The sequence below is a fragment of the Mustela nigripes genome, chromosome 14 (genome assembly GCF_022355385.1).
Source record: "Mustela nigripes isolate SB6536 chromosome 14, MUSNIG.SB6536, whole genome shotgun sequence".
Taxonomy (NCBI): Eukaryota; Metazoa; Chordata; class Mammalia; order Carnivora; family Mustelidae; genus Mustela; species Mustela nigripes.
Genome location: NC_081570.1, coordinates 50,960,170 through 50,977,270, shown reverse-complemented (window position 1 = coordinate 50,977,270; position 17,101 = coordinate 50,960,170). Strand labels below are relative to the sequence as shown.

General features: G+C 41.6%; 1 protein-coding gene across 13 annotated transcripts in view; it reads left to right on the top strand.

Annotated features, from left to right (window-relative positions):
• Window positions 1-653: 653 nt before the first annotated feature.
• Window positions 654-17,101, top strand: part of DOCK7 (dedicator of cytokinesis 7) — a 221,215-nt gene continuing 204,767 nt past the window's right edge. For 9 of the 13 annotated variants that reach the window (XM_059374958.1, XM_059374957.1, XM_059374955.1 and 6 more), the window contains exon 1: window positions 654-996. In XM_059374958.1, coding sequence (XP_059230941.1) covers window positions 959-996 — 38 coding nt within the window. In that variant the 5' untranslated portion in view covers window positions 654-958. The remainder of the gene's footprint in view (window positions 997-17,101) is intronic. The other 4 variants (XM_059374960.1, XM_059374959.1, XM_059374956.1 and 1 more) reach the window with 2 other exon arrangements.

Here is a 17,101-nt window from a genome sequence, read left to right as displayed (position 1 = left end):
ATCTGGTCTAACATTTATAAATGGAAAATGAGATCCCAAAGGGGGAAGTAATAGTCTCAGGGAGCCTATTGTTAATGGAGAAACACTTATCTTCAAAGAAAAGGACTAGGCTCTGGGTTTGAACCTCAGCTGAAGAGGTTACTTACCATATGTGTGACCTGGGGCCAGCACTTAGCTACTCTGAACAAATTTCCTTGTCTCTAAAATGGGCATAATAAGAACTTACTTCAAAGAGCTGTCGTGGCGATTAAGATCACGCCTGTAAAACTTTCATCTGTGTCTGGCTAAGCACCACAAGTCAACTATTCTTGTTACCTCTGTAGGAGAAAGATCTTTTTTAGCTCTTTTTCTACAAGAAAAATTATTCTTTCTCTGGTCAGACCCCACTCACAAGGTCGGAGCAGAACAGAAAGTGCGTTCAACTGCTCGGAGATGGGAGCAGCAGGAACAAGAACTCAGCCATCCTGGGCGTCAGAGCACAGCCCCCCCTCGCCAAAAACCATCTTCCATTTCCTCCCCTTCCTTTTCGGGAAAGCCAAGCTCCCCCCACCCTCCCCGACGCGTTCTGTAATCTTATTTTCCTGCCTCGCCAAATCGCTGGCCCCTGCCTGGCTGTTTTCTGTGTCCTTTCGGTTGAGCGAGCGCGGCAGCGAGGCGGCCAGGACTGGCGTGTCGCTCCCTCCACGCCCCATTCTTCCCCCGGGCTCCAGCCGGCCGCAGTTGCGTACCGAAGCCCGGGCTCCCGCGGGGATTGACGCGCCGGGGGAGGAGCGGTTTCTTGCTGCGCGCCTCTCAGGAGCATTACGGCAGGGCTCGTTCCCGGCTCCGGCCGCCAGCCCCAGCCTCCCCGGTCCGGAGCTGGGACTGGCGGAGGCCGCGAGGGAGGGAGCGCGAGCGAGGAGGCACGCGCCCGCCGGTCCGCGCCCAGAGCGCCGCCGCCGCCGCCGCCTTAGCAGCCATGGCCGAGCGCCGCGCCTTTGCCCAGAAGATCAGCAGGTAAATCTCGGGCGCGGGGCGCGCGGCCGCCGCGGGAGGAAGAGCCGGGAGTCCTCCCGAGCCCGGCCTAGGAGGCGGGTGGGTGTGGCGACGCGGGCGCGGGGATCTGGCGGCCTGGTCCGCGGCTGGGCGGAGGGGGCTCGCGGCTGTCGCCGAGGCCTCGCGCCGCCCTCCGACCCCGGCCCTCAGCCCGCGCTGGCGGCCGATCCTCGCCCGGGGTCTCAGGGAGCCCCACACGCCAGCGCGCCGGCCTCCGCCGGCTCCTCGGCGGCCCGGGCCTGGAGTTTCGCGGCGGCTTATTGCAGGGCGGGTGGGGAGCTCGTCGGCTAGCCGATCGGCGCTCCCCAAATTCTTTGTGTCCCCACCCCCGGGCTGGCCGGGGGCCGCCGCGGCGTCTCGCTCCCTCACTCTCCCCGCCCACCCCCGTTTACCCCCTGGAGGGTGTGGGGGTCCGCCCTCTTCTCCTCCCCAACAAAAGATTCGGCGCGCGGCGGGCTCCTGGCCGGTGGGAGGCCGCCCCTTCTTCACGCCTCCCACCCTTCCCGAGAAATCTAACAGGAATCCTCTTTGCAACCAGGGGCCAGTTCGACGTAGGCTCTCGCACCCAGAATCTAAAAACGTATAGTCAGAATGAAAAGTTGAGAGCTTGTGGTCTGCACCTTGTGTGTGCGGCTGCCGAATCTTGGACGAATTGTAGGCTGGAGCTTGATCTTAGAAGCGTGTGAATTTAAACGTGCGCTTGTGTTTCCAGTGGCACCAGACGAAGATGGATGATAGTGTCCTTATTATATTGGCCCTTTGACTCACGTTTTAGGAGTCTGGAAGTAAGCAGGCGAATCACGGTTGAGATTTCCGAGCCTTTTACCTGCCTGCGGTGTGGGTCGGTTGCCAGAACCAAAAATTGAATAACGGCGGGGGATTTTAATATTTGTAGAATTTCATTCTGAAATATACTAATGTGCAAGGCACTAGACTGTGTTGGTTTTATTATGATGTCCCAAGAAAAGAAACGTTCGAATGCATTACTATTTCGACAGTTTTATTTCTGTGGTTCTGTGTCTTTTTCGTTTGCTGATCTTGCTTAACGATTTTTGGACCGACCAAACGGGTTCTTTCTTAACTGCCTTAACTTCCATAGCGTTACTCTGTTGTGGCACGTTTTTCATTTAAAACTAACAGCTTTTTGATTTAAGCTTTGTGCTTAATTATTCTTAACTTTTGAGCTTTAAAACATTTAATTTTATTTTTAAGAGGCAAAATAACAAGGGGTACCTGGCTGGCTTGGTCAGTGGAGCATGGAACTCTCGGAGTTGCGGGTTTGCTCGGTGTTGGGTGTAGAGATTATTTAAAAATATATATATATATATTTTTAAGATTTTATTTATTCATTTGTCAGAGAGAGAGGGAAGGCTCAAGCCGGGAGAGCAGCAGGCAGGAATAGGAGCAGGCTTCCCGCACAGCAAGGAGCCAGACTCGGGGGGACTCAATCCCAGAACCTGGGATCATGACGGCAGCCGAAGGCAGATGCTTAACCGACTGAGCCACCCAGGTGCCTCCAAAATAAAATCTTAAAACAAAACAAAACAAAACAAACAAAGAGCAAGTGCTTAAGAACATGTGCTCTGGTGTCAGACTTTGCCATGGGTTCAAATCCCAACTGTTAGTTTTCTTTTTCTTTAATATTTATTTGAGAGAGAGAGAGGGAGAGCATGAGGGGGGAGGGTATGAGGGAGAGAGGGAATGAGGGAGAAGCATCCCGGCTGAGCAGGGAGCCCAATGTGGGACTCGATCCTGGTGCTCCAGGATGATGACCTGAGCAGAAGGCAGTCGATTGAACCAGCCCAGTCACCCAGGAGCCATGACTGTTAATTTTCTAAGTTAGTACCTTGATCAATCTTAAGTTACAGTTTTGGCATCTGGAAAATGGGTACAGTACCAGTACTCTGTTGATAAGTGGCAAAATTTGTGTGAAGCGTTTAGCACTGTGCATAGGCTTTAGTAGCTATCATTGAACAATTAACAATTATTGGTATATTCCGGGGAGTTTTGCTAGAGTTAATAGGAAATTACTACTTTTTTTTTTTCCCCCAAAATAACTGAGTCTTGTTTCTGAAGGCAATGCCATTGAAAAAATGTATTACTTGACATACATGCTTAGTATTAACTTCTTCTTAATAGAACCAAGTTTCGCCGAGAACATGTGTTGATTAGGAAATTGCACATTGAGGAGTTAGATATGAATATATATCATACCTGTTCTTTATTTGCAGAGTTTGTGCTAGGATTAGACAGAACAAAATACAAGAAAAAAAGAAAGTTTCACAAAATAATACAAAATTCAAAGTAATAAGCCTTGTAAATTTGTCAGATTAAATAAAGCAATGGAATTGAGATATTATTGCTTGGAGAAATAGTTAGGGGAGGTGACTGATGATAGATAAGGTATGTAAGGTGCAGAAGACTGAGTCTGGGATGGCATGTACATTTCTGACTGGGCAACCACGCGGATGATGGAGGCAGTCATTGAGGTAAAGGCGAAGGGGAGGAAGAAGGGATTTGAAGGTGGGAAATGAGGTGGGAAGGAGATGATGATTCAGTTTTGGATATGTAGATTTTGAGGTGCTCATTGAACATTGAAAGAGAAATATTTATTAGGTTGTTGGTGAGGTTTAAGATGCAGAAGAGAGATTGGGCTGGAGGTCAGTAGATTTTGGGAATCATCAGCAAGGAGATTGTTATGAAACCAGAGGAGTAGATGAGATAGTATGGGACGAATGTGCAGATTAGTTTGGAGGGAAGACCAAGGACAGAATTGTTATAGATGATGAATTACTGTAATTGAAAGGTATTTTCATTCTTGTTATCAAATATGGCCAAGTAATACATTTATTTATTTATTTGTGAGAGAGCACGAGCAGGGGAGGGGGTTGGTGGTAGGAGGGTGAGGGGAGCGCCGAAGGGAGAGGGAGAAGCAGGCTCCACTGGGCAGGGAGCCCAAGGTGGTGCTTGATCCCAGGCGCTTGATCATGACTTGAGTTGAAGGCAGACCTCAGCAGTCTAGCTAGCTACCCAGGTACTCTGGCTGAATAATACTTCTGAATAAATTCTTCTTCTGCTTCTTAGTTTCCTACTAGAGGAAGTATAGCACATACTCTGGGGATAAAATGCTTGGCGTTGACATCCTAGCACTGGCCTTCATTGAATAAACTTGGGCAAGTTACTTTACCTCACTTCTGCCTCATTTTCCCTATCTATAAACTGGGGATAATAGCAGGACCTACCTTACAGTGTTGTTATTAGAATTAAAAAGTCGGTTCCAGTAAAGTGCTTAGAACAGTGTTTTCTACATAAAGGTCCAGCATCAATTATTTTTTATTGTTACAATATTTATAATGTGGTGTAGGACCTTTCCTTGGAAGTGGTAAGTCTTTTTGTGATGCGCATATATGAAATTTGTTGCTCTGTGAGTAGCCTGTTGCTATTTGAAACCCTATTTTTTTCCTTTTAAAGCTTTATGATTGTCCCCATACCTTACTTTTAAAAGATTGCACTGATTTCTTTTTGGCTCAGTCATTTCCTAACCCTTTGTATTTAGTGCTGTTACTTTTTGAGGCCATGATTTAGTGATTTCTCAAACTTTTTATTTTTTAGATTTAAAAAAAGATTGATTTATCTACTTTGGTGGGGGAGAGGCTGGGAGAGGAAATCTTTTTTTTTTTTTTTTAAGATTTTATTTATTTATTTGACAGAGATCACAAGTAGGCAGGGAGGCAGGCAGAGAGAGAGAGAGAGAGAGAGAGAGAGAGAGATATGCCGGCTTCCTGCTGAGCAGAGAGCCCAATCGATGTAGGGCTTGATCCCAGGACTGTAGGGCTTGATCTCGGGATGCTAGGATCACGACCTGAGCAGAAGGCAGAGGCTTTAACCCAATGAGCCACCCAGGCACCCCTGGGAGAGGGAATCTTCAGCAGACACTGCACTGAGCTGGAGTCCTATGCTGGACTCCCATCTCAGGACCCTGATATCAGGGACCTGATCCGAAACCAAGAGTCTGAAGCTTAACCCACTGTGCCACCTATGTGCCCCAAAGCTCTTTATCTTTTCACCGGTTGTACTGAGCTCATCATGGAAAAGCAGCACGTGTATTTTGTTCATAACAGTTATTGCCACTTGTTTGTTCCCCCTACTTTTGGAGGACAAGGCATATTCATTGTTAATTACCTCTTTTTTAATCACACCGTAGCGTATGATAGGTATAATTTGTGGAGTGTTGATTGTAGATTAATGATTTTGTTTGGATTATTTTGTCCTGTTACCAGATACTCAGCAGTAATGATGAACATTTGGATATACTTAAAACACTTTTTACTACATTCTCATCTTTATTACCTAGAGAGGCAGAAGAACATAGTAAAGAATGTAGACCTCAGGTCACATTGCATGGATTGAAATTCTGCCTGTACTACATAATAGCTATATAATTCTGGGCAATTGCTCTAATCCCCCTGTTTCAGTTTTCTCTTCAGTAAAATGGGGATAAAAATGTCTCTTTGTCATCATGAAGATTGAGTAAGTTAATACATATAAAACACTTAAACTGTGCCTGAAACATAATAAGCATTCAACAGATGTTAGTTGTTGCTATTATTATTCCTATATTATTTACAATGATTATTATTCCCATAATCCAGATGAGGAACTGAGACCTACCTACATCTCATGAAATTATTTGCTCATATTGGGACTCAGTCCCCAATTCTCTGATTTCAGATCTTACACTTTTTTTATTTCTGTATTCTTTCTGTACTATATATACTGTATTTCTTTCTGCAAAATATTTTCTGGGGTAGTTCCACATTTTCTAACAGTGCTACCATTAGCATCCCCAAAGTTACTTCTTACCTACTTAATCTTTCCTTTGTTAATTTGGTATCATTTTGTTGCCTAAGAAGCAGAATTTAGTGAAAGGCTTGCATCAGATTTTTATTTTTGAGGAAAATCTTAACATGAGTAGGATTTCCAGGACATAGTCTTATTTATAAGCTCTATCTCTTTTTTTTAAGTTTTGAATCTGTGCATAACTCTGGCTGTATAGGCTAAGTCTTCCAGTCTACTTTCTTCACTTCATTATTAAATAAATTCTACCCACATAATATCATCTACTTCAGTGCTCCCTTTTTCATCACTTTGGCTTTTTGTTGTACTCCTCTCACGAACTCTAAATGCTGAATGTCTAACCTGTTTCTTGCCCCTGAGAGAGAGCAGAACAGTGCAGAGCTGAACTTTTAATAATGAATGTCTTCTCATTTGCAATGAGGTTTACTCTAAATCATTTCTCTTACTAACATCTTTGTTTTCCTATCCCATCTTTTACTGAAAAGTTCTGGATCATCTAACATGAGTCCATGATAACCTCAGCACGCTGCTGTTCCTGTATGTCACTTAGGCATCTTCTCCTGAGCCTGTAAGGTATCCCTTCCCTAAAGTTTACCAATTTTTTTCGTCCTTTGTACCCTGTTACCTTGCTGCCTCCCTCAGAACCTTGATCTCATAATTTTTCCTTTCCTTTCTAGCATCTTCAATATGTTTCTTTTATGGATGTTTCCCTTAATGCATAAGACTTATTATGCCTTTTTCATCATAAAACAAAGAACTATTGAATCTTCTGCATTTCTAGCTGCCAACCAGTCATTCCTTTCTTCTAGTCCCATTTCTCACATGTATGTGGTGCAGTCCCAACCACTTTCTGCTTGTTCTCGTCAGTCCTTGGACCATATGGCTGTGCTTCCCATGGTACTTTATGTGTACTTGAATTATGGAACGCCTGGAGATTAGGAGCCTTTGACTTTTTTTCTTCATCACTGATTTCATGAGCTGCTGTTTTTTGGGTTTTGTCTTTTTAATTTTTCTTGCCCTCATCCTCCGTGCCATTTTCCCCCTACTTTATACTGCTTTTCAGAGGCCTTTGATGACTGTTCTGTGTCTTTTTATATCTAGTGTCAGACAGAGTCTTTTGTAAACTGGACATGTAAAAATTGTTTGAGGGCGCCTGGGTGGCTCAGTGTGTTAAAGCCTCTGCCTTTGGCTCAGGTCATGGTCTCAGGGTCCTGGGATCAAGCCTCACTTTGGGCTCTCTGCTCAGCAGGGAGCCTGCTCCCCCACCCTGACCCCGCCCCCTGCCTGCCTCTCTGCCTACTTGTGATCTCTGTCAAATAAATAAATAAAATCTTTAAAAAAAAAAAAAAAGGATTGTTTGAAAGAATGCTATCCTGCTTCATTGGAGCATCTTTTATTATCTTGCTTCTAGATGACCTCAGTGGGCCAGAGCTGATCTAGTCTCTTATCTCTTGTAATTCAAATGTGTTACAAATGAAATCTCCCTAAAATACAGCTTTTTATAATGGCATTCTTTTGTTCAAGAATATTATAGTAGCTTCCAACAGTGTTAAACCCAAACTCTTGCTTGCATTTTGAAGTCATCTAGAATCTGGTCCTTCTCTTGTTGATTTATTCCCTAGCTTACATTTTGGACCAATCAGTTGAACATTTTCCTTGTACCCTCACAAATGCTCTGCTCATTTCCAGATCTGTAACTGCACGTTGTTTTTTCTTTTTGATCTATCCTTTCTTTTTTCTAAATCTTACCCTTTTCTGCGGACCATTCCAATCCACTGTCTTTACTTTTGGGATAACCATTTTCTTGGTTTTCTTTTTTAAGATTTTATTTATTTATTTTAGAGAGAGACAAGCCAGGGGAGGAACAGAGGCAGAGAGGGAGAGAGACAAGCAGACCCCCCCACCCTGCCCCTGAGATCAGATGCTTAACTACTGAGCCACCCAGGCCACCCCATTTCCTTGATTTTCTCTATTCTTTTCACTTATGAGTGCATTTCTAAGTAAAAGCATTTTTTCTGTTTTTTAATTCCTTTGACCATAATCATACTGGATATTGTATTTCTTTTGTCTTGCTTTTGTTCAGAATTAATCTGTGAGATTCATTCATAATATTACAAGTAGTTGGAGTTAATTCTTTGTCTTTATATTATTTCATTATATAAATATACCATGATTTTCCATTCTACAGTAGATGGGCATTTTGATTGTTTCTAGTTTTTGGCTATTAGAAACAATGTTCTATGAACACACCTGTACATATATTTGGATATGCATGTGCATGAATTTCTCTAGGGTATACTCAGATATGAGATTGCTGGTCCTTAGGTATTCTTTGTTGCTCCTCATAGCACTTTTATTTATCATGGAGTTTATTAGGTAATACCAAACTGTTTTCTTAGATAGCTGAAGAAATATACACTCCCATAGTAGTGTTGCTGTACCTAGCTGACATCTCTTGTACTGCTAGCTGTGTCATTTTTGCCAATCTGATGGATGGATGCATGATGCTATGTTATTATAAAAGTTTTGATTTGTATTTACTTGATTACGGTTGAGATTGAGCTCTGTTTTGTATGAGTATTGACTATATGAATATACTCTTATAAGTTGCCTATTTAAATCTTTTGCATTCTTCCTCGTTTTTCCTTTGTATTACTCTTTTTCTTACTGATTTGTTTGAGTACTTTATATATATATTCAGTGTATGAACCCATTGAATGATACTATGTGTTGCAAATGTCTTTACTCACGTGTGGTTATTTATTTATTTATTTATTTATTTAATTAATTTATTTGACAGAGAGAGAGAGATCACAAGTAGGCAGAGAGGCCGGCAGAGAGAGAGGAGGAAGCAGGTTCCCTGCTGAGCAGAGAGCCCAATGCGGGACTCGATCCCAGGACCCTGAGATCATGACCTGAGTCGAAGGCAGAGGCTTAACCCACTGAGCCACCCAGGCATCCACCCTGTGGTTTTTTAAAAAATTCTTTTTATGGAGTCTTTTAAAAAAATTTTTTTTTTATTTTTAAAAGATTTTATTTATTTATTGGATAGAGAGAGATCACAAGTAGGCAGAGAGGCAGTAGGACAGACAGAAGGAAGCAGGCTCCCTGCTGAGCAGAGAGCCCAATTCGGGGCTCCATTGCTGGATCCTGAGATCATGATCTGAGCCAAAGGCAGAGTCTTAACCTGCTGAGCCACCCAGGCACCGTTATGGGGTCTTTTGAAAACTAAGTTCTCAGTTTTCTTTTTTTTAAAGGTTTATTTATTTTAGAGAGAGCAAGAGAGTGCAGGGAGAGGGAGAGAAAAAATCTCAAGCAGGATCCATGCTGAGCATGGAACCTGGCTTGGGGCTCCATCTCACGACCCTAAGATTGTGACCTGAGCCGAAATCAAAAGTTGAATACTCAACAGATTAAGCTACCCAGGCACTCCAACTAAGTTCTCAGTTTTTTGTTTTTTTTTTTTTTTTCTCAAAGATTTTATTTATTTATTTGATGGATAGATAGAGAGAACCAGAGACCACCAACAGGGGCAATGGCCGAGGGAGAAGAAGTATCCCAGAATCCTGGGATCATGACCTGAGCCGGAGGCAGATGCTAAACCAGCAACCACCCAGGAGCCCCTAAGTTCTCAGTTTGAATATACTTTTATCAGTTTCTCTCTTTCTTTTTTAATGATTAGTACTTTTGAGGTCTTGTTTAAAGAATTTTTTTTTTTGAAGATTTTATTTATTTATTTGATAGACAGAGATCACAAGTAGGCAGAGAGGCAGGCAGAGAGAGAGAGAGAGAGGGAAGCAGGCTTCCCGCGGAGCAGAGAGCCCGATGCGGGGCTCGATCCCAGGACCCCGAGATCATGACCCGAGCCGAAGGTAGCAGCCCAAACCACTGAGCCACCCAGGCGCCCCAAGAATTTTTTTTTTTAAGATTATATTTATTCACTTGACGAGAGAGAGAGATAGCAGAGAGGGAACTAAAGCAGGGGAAGTGTAAGAGGGAGAAGCCGACTCTCTGCCGAGCAGGGAGCCTGATGTGGGGCTTGATCCTGGAACCCTAGATCATGACCTAAGCCGAAGGCAGATGCCTTAACGACTGAGCCACTCAGGTGCACCTTGTTTGAGGAATATTTTCCTACCCTATGGTCATTAAGATATTCATCTGTATTAACCTTATAGTTGCATCCTTTATATTCCACCTGGACTTGATATGTGTATGGTGTGAAATTTTAATTTTTTTCCAAATAGATTGTCCTTTCCTCATTGACCTGCCCTGCCACCTCTATTATAGATTGTGAGTCCTCATTTGCGAGTCTTTGTCTGGGTTTCGCTCTTTTATTCCATTGGTCTGGTTATACGTATTTTCACCAATTATAAACAACTTTATTTATTTATTTAAGATTTTATTTATTTATTTGACAGGCAGAGATCACAAGTAGGCAGAGAGGCAGGCAGAGAGAGAGGAAGGGACCCCATCATTATGACCTGAGCAGAAGGCAGAGGCTTTAACCCACTGAGCCACCCAGGCACCTGTATAAACAATTTTAATTATCATAAGTCTTGGAATTTGGTAGAATAATTAACTTCTCTCATCATTAAAGAAAGTGTCTTGACTTCTCTTAGCCCTTTGAATTTCCTTGAATATTTTAGAATCTATCAAAAAGCAAACAAAAAATCCCCAAGTCCTATTCAAATTTGGTTGGGATTACCTTGACTCTGTATATCAGTTTTGTAGAGAAATGATGTCCTAATAATAATAAATAACAATAATAATAAATAATTTTGTATTATAATATTGAGTTTTTAAGCCTTGATTATGGTTTATCTCTTTGTTTACTTAGGTCTTCTTTATCTCATACAACAAAAGTTTATAAAATTTTCTCTGTAAGATTCATGCATATCCTTTCTAGGTATATAACCATTTTTTATCCAGCTATATACCTTGCTAAACTCATGTCAAATCTAAAAATGTGTCTGTGGCAGACACCTGAGTAGCTCAGTAGGGTAATAAGCATCTCTCTGCCTTTGGCTTAGGTCCTGATCCCAGGCGGTGGGACTGAGTCCTACATAGGTCTCCTTGCTCAGCAGGGTGCTTGATTCTCCCTCTGCCTGCTGCTCCCCCTGCTTGTGCTCTCTCTCTGACAAATAAATAAATAAAATCTTAAAAATAAATAAATAGGGGCGCCTGGGTGGCTCAGTGGGTTAAGCCGCTGCCTTCAGCTCAGGTCATGATCTCAGGGTCCTGGGATCGAGTCCCACATCGGGCTCTCTGCTCAGCGGGGAGCCTGCTTCCCTCTCTCTCTCTCTCTCTCTGCCTGCCTCTCCATCTACTTGTGATTTCTCTCTGTAAAATAAATAAATAAAATCCTTAAATAAATAAATAAATAAATAAAGTGGAACCTGAAAGTTATTTAAAAGATGTATCCATGAATTTTGTATTTTCTGTGTCATCTGGATATCATGAATTTTTGTTTCTACCCTTCCAAACCTTACAGTTTTGTCTTGTTCTGTGGACGGTTATCTTGTATTACTATGTAGATTATTACCATTTCTGTTTAACGTTGTACTAATACTGAGCATCCTCATTTTGCTGATGACCTCAGAGGGAAAGCTTTTTATGTTTCTTAACTTCTTTAAGCCTAAGGGTTGCTGTAAGTTTTTTTGTAGATAACCTTTTAATATGAGTTGCCTAGGAAATAGAGACTGAATCAAGGATTAAGAGTTGAGGGTTTATCTGGAAGGCATAATCCTGGGGCAGCAAGAGAAAAGGGAAGTGAGGCAGAGATGGGAAACAATGTAAGGTGATACCTTATCTTCTTTGGCCACTGTTCACGAGGCGCTGGGGAGGGACTGTTTGGCAGGTATCTTTGGACATAGGAACAGTTTCTCCAGTCAGTAGATACGAGTCTGGAAGAAGATTTATCTACCTGCTTTTGTCTTGCATCCTGTTTTCCATTAGTCAGCTCCATGAGAGAGTGAACTTTCCTTCACTTCTCGGTTGATCATATGCTTTCGCAAGCGTCTAGATGTGTCACTACTTTTTCCAGTGGCTTTTTACAGAGGGGACTTTTTGGTTGCATTTGACAGAAACACCATTTAGATTAATTTGCTTACAACTGAGTACATCAGGTGCCAGGATACAGAGGGTATGAACAGCCTCTTCATGTCTTTGATAGATTTCCCACTAAATGGTTGCGATGAGAGTTGACAGCCCCAGGCTCAAATCTTACCATTTAGTTTGGCTCGTGTCACATGTTCCTGCTTGAACCAATTACAGTGTTTAGGGTCAGTGGGGATGCTGGCTGTTCCTGTGTAACATGACATTCTCGAAGGCTAGAGGACAGATGTGATGGTGTCATCCCCAGCCAGTCTCAAGCGATGAGTTCCTTGCCAAAAAGAAGAGGTTTCTAACTAAAAGAAAGAGGGGGAGGGCAAATTCTGGTCACACCAGAACAACTGGTATTCTTTAAGATTGGTCATTGTAATTTGCTCAGCCTCACTGTAATTATTTAAATATATAGCAATATAGTTAGTTGTACTACCTGTTAAAATTTAAATGTAACTGGCGAATACAAAAATATAAAGAAAAGCAGTGTAATGGGAAGCAACTGTGGATCCCTGTTACTTAACTTTAAGTTTAGCTCTGATCTTAGTGGCAGCTCAGCCTCATGGGCAGTTGGCTTGGTTTCCACCGTCTGGCTTTCCTAGGCTTCTCTCTGTTGTGGTTCTGCAGCATCATGAGGTGTTTCTCATTTGTCCTCTGTGACCAGAAAACTGCACTCATCAGCCATTTAATGATTTTAATAAACTTTGCTGAAGATGAGGGATTGGGGTAAGGAAGGAGGCTAAGGGTGCAAGACTTTCTTCGAGACTCTACTTTGGCTCTCCTCTTCACATTCTTTCTCTGACTGGAAAGCAATTTCTTTTCTCTCACCCTCGTAGAGCAGTTACAGCTTTATGCAGGCTCTCTCTCTTTTTTTTTTTAAAGACAACTTTCTTGAGGCATACTTTATATACCATAAATTAATTCATTAAAACTTTTTAAAATTTATTTTAAAAAGATTTAATTTATTTTTAAAAGATTTTATTTATTTATTTGACAGAGAGAGGTACAGCGAGACAGGAAACAAGCAGGGGGAGTGGGGAGAGGGAGAATCAGGTTCCCCACCAAGCAGGGAGCCCGATGCGGGGTTCCATCCTGGGTCCCTGGGTCATGACCTGAGCCTAGGTACATGCTTTATGACTGAGCCACCCAGGCCCCTACATTTTTTTTTTTTTTAAGATTTTATTTATTTATTTGATAGAATGGGAGAGCACTAGCAGGGGGAGCAGTAGAGGGAGAGGGAGAAGCTGGCTCCTTACCGAGCAGGGAGCCTGATGAAGGACTCCATCCCAGGACCCTGGGATCTTGACCTGAGCTGAAGGCAGATGCCTAAGCATCTGAGCTACCCAGGCGCCCCTAAATTAATTCATTTTAAGTGTACTATTTGATTATTTTTAGTAAATTTACAAAATTGTGAAGCCATCACCCACAATCCAGTTTTAGAGCATTTCCAGCACCTCCCCAGATACCTTGTACCCATTTATTCTCTATTCCCAGCCCAAGTCCTGGGCAACAACTATTGTACTTTCTGTCTGTCTCTCTCAAGATTTGCCTTTTCTGAACATATGAAGCCCTTTGTGCCTGGCTTCCTTCACTTAGCATAACATTGCCATGTTTCATCCATGGTGTGGAATTTATCAGTACTTTACTCCTTTTAATGGCTGAATAATACTCCATCGCAAGTCTGTAGTACATATTGTTTATTTGTTCATCAGTTGATGGACATTTAGATTATTCTACCTTTTGGACATTGTGAATAGTGCTGCTATGAACATTCATGCACAGCTTTTTTTTTTTGAACACCTATTTTCTATTTTAGATTTTATTTATTTATTTGACAGAGAGAAATTACAAGTAGATGGAGAGGCAGGCAGAGAGAGAGAGAGAGGGAAGCAGGCTCCCTGCTGAGCAGAGAACCCGATGCGGGCCTCGATCCCAGGACCCTGAGATCATGACCTGAGCCGAAGGCAGCGGCTTAACCCGCTGAGCCACCCAGGCGCCCTGAACACCTATTTTCATTTCTTGTGAGTATATTCCTAGGAAAGGAATTGCTGGGTCATCTGGTATTTTATGTTGAATTTTTTTTAAAGGTTGGTTTTTTTTTTTTTTAAGAAAGAGAACATGAGCAGGGGAGAGAAGTAGAGGGAGAAGGAGAAGCAGACTCCCTACTCAGGAGGGACCCCGATGTGGGATTCGATCTCAGGACCCTAGGATTATGACCTGAGCCAAAGGCAGATACTTAAACTGAGCCACCCAGGTGCCCCTCTGTTGAATTTTTTAAGAAATTGGGAAACTTCCACAGCAGCTACACCATTTTACATTTCCATCAGCAATGTATGAGCCTTCACTCTTTTCCACATCCTGGTAACACTTGTTAATTGTTTTCTTTTTGACTGTAGGCATTCTAATGAGTGTGAAGTGGCATTTCATTTTGGTTTTGATTTGCATTTCCCTAATGATTTGTGATGGTTTTTCTTGTGCTTATTGGCCATTCACATATCTTCTTTGGTAAAATTTTTGTTCCTATCCTTTGCTCATTTATAAATTGTGTTATTTATCTTGTTTTTGAATTGTAGGAGTTTTTTTTTTAATATGTTCAGAACACAAGTCTTTTATTAGATATATGAATTACAAATATTTTCTCCCTGTCTGCTTTGTTTCTTCATTTTCTTAATGGTGAAGTTTGAATCACAGAGATTTTAAATTTTGATGAAGTCCAGTACATCTTTTTTTTTTCTTTTGTATATCATGAGTTTGTTTTTATTCTCTAAAACTGCTTAATTCATGGTCAAGATTTTCTTTTCTGTTTTCTTCTGAAGTTTTTATAGTTTGGCTCTTACTTTAGGTTAATGATCCATTTGCATTGATTTTTGTGCATAATGTGAGATGAAGATCTAAATTCATTTTTCATGGGGCGCCTGGCTGACTCAGTCAGTGGAGCGTGCAACTTTTGACCTTGGGGTTGTGAGTTCAAGCCCCACATTGGGTGTGAGGTTACTTAAAAATAAAAAAAGTCTTTATATTCATCTTTGCATGTGACTGTTCTGTTGCAGCATTCTTTGTTGCAGAGGCTATTCTTGTCTGGTTGAATTGTCTTGGTACCTTCAAAAATCAGGTGACCATAAATGGCTTTAGTTTTTCATACTCCATTCTGTTTCATTGAACTATGTGTCTAAACACTAATACCATATCTTTTTTTTTTTAACAGATTTTATTTATTTATTTGACAGAAAGAGAGACAGCGAGAGAGGGAACATAAGCAGGAGGAGTGGGAGAGGGAGAAAAGCAGGCTCTCCACTGGGCAGGCAGCCTGATGCAGGGCTTGATCCCAGGACACCAGGATCATGACCTGAGCTAGAGACAGACACTTAACTGACTGAACCACCCAGGCGCCCCAGTTTTGTACTTCTTTTGTTAAATCTGTTTCTAAGTATTGTTTCTGATGTTATCGTGGTGGAATTGAAAAATTATTTTTGATATTTAGCTGCTAGTATATAGAGATATAGTTGATTTTGAACTTACATCCTCTACCTTTGCTGAACTTATTAGTTCTAGTAGTTTTTTTGTCGATTCCTGCTTACAGGATCATGTTGTCTGTGAATAAAGAGGTTTATTTCTTCCTTTTCCATCTGAATTGCCCTTAATTTGTTTCCATTTCTTTTTTAAAAAAACTTTTTAGGGACGCCTGGGTGCCTCAGTTGGTTGGACGACTGCCTTTGGCTCAGGTCATGATCCCAGAGTCCTGGGATCGAGTCCTGCATCGGCCTCCCAGCTCCACGGGGAATCTGCTTCTCCCTCTGACCTTCTCCTCACTCATGCTCTCTCTCAGTGTCTCTCTCTCAAATAAATAAAAATAAAATCTTTAAAAAAAAATTAAAAGAATGTTTTTTAAAAGATTTTTAAATTATTTATTTATTTGACAACAGCAATCACAAGTAGGCAGAGAGAGAGAGAGAGAGAGGAGAAGCAGGCTCCCCACTGAGCAGAGAGCCCAATACGAGGCTCGATCCCAGGACCCTAGGATCATGACCTAAGCCAAAGGCAGAGGCTTTAACCCACTGAGCCACCCAGGCACCCCTGTTTCCATTTCTTTCCTTCCTTCCTTGTGGTGCACTAGCTAGAACCTCTAGTACAGTGTTGAATAGTAAGAGCAGACATTCTTGCTTTCTCCCCAGTCTAAGGAGAAAACCATTCAGACTTTCACCCTTAAGTATGATGCTGTTTGTAGGCAGATGCTGTGGTAAAGGGAAGAAGACAAAGATTTGAGAAGTATATCAGAGTTAGAATGACAGGACTTAGCAACTAATTGGATACAAGATATAATTTATATGTTTGTGGGAGATTCTGGTGCTTTTTTTATGAAGTAGGGTGGAATTGAAGATAAATTTATCTCTTTTTGGGAATATTGACTTTTTACAGTAAGAGGTTTTCTCCCCCTTCCAGTTTTCATTTGGGTTGGCAATTTTAGATCAGTTTTAATTTTTCCAAATGCTAAATTTTTAAATTATTTTTTTCTGTAGTTTTAAGTTAATATGTTCCATGAACTGGGAACAATGTTATTACCAAGTTTTTGTTGAGGAAATTGAGATATGGTGGGATGCTTTAGATCAGAGTGATAGAGATATCCACGTCTCTTTCATACAGCGTTCTAAATTTTTGACTAAAATGTTATTCCAGAATTGTGTCAGATGGGATACATGAGTCATCGACATCTTTTTTTCTTTATCCTTCCCAAAAAGGGATTATGTCTTAAATGTTAAGTGTGTTATATAGAAAGACTGTTTCTGTTCTTTGGTTTCACAAATCATCCTCTCTGTGTTTTTGTTTCTTAGGCCTTTAGTGGCTTCTGGCCCATTGTGAACCTGAATTCTTATAGAATTTAACAAGTGACAGGGATTCAGAAGAAAGTTTTATTTAGCCATCCCGGAAAGATAGGAAACAGATCATAACAGCGGTGGTGGTTGTAATTACAGTGTTCCTATTAATATGTTAGTGTATACACTAGACATTTTCACTGAGTATCTTTAGTTGACCTCATAGGCTAGGTTTTCAAGAACAGAGAACTCATTAATATGAACTGTAGCTAGAATCATTTACCTTTGGAAACTTG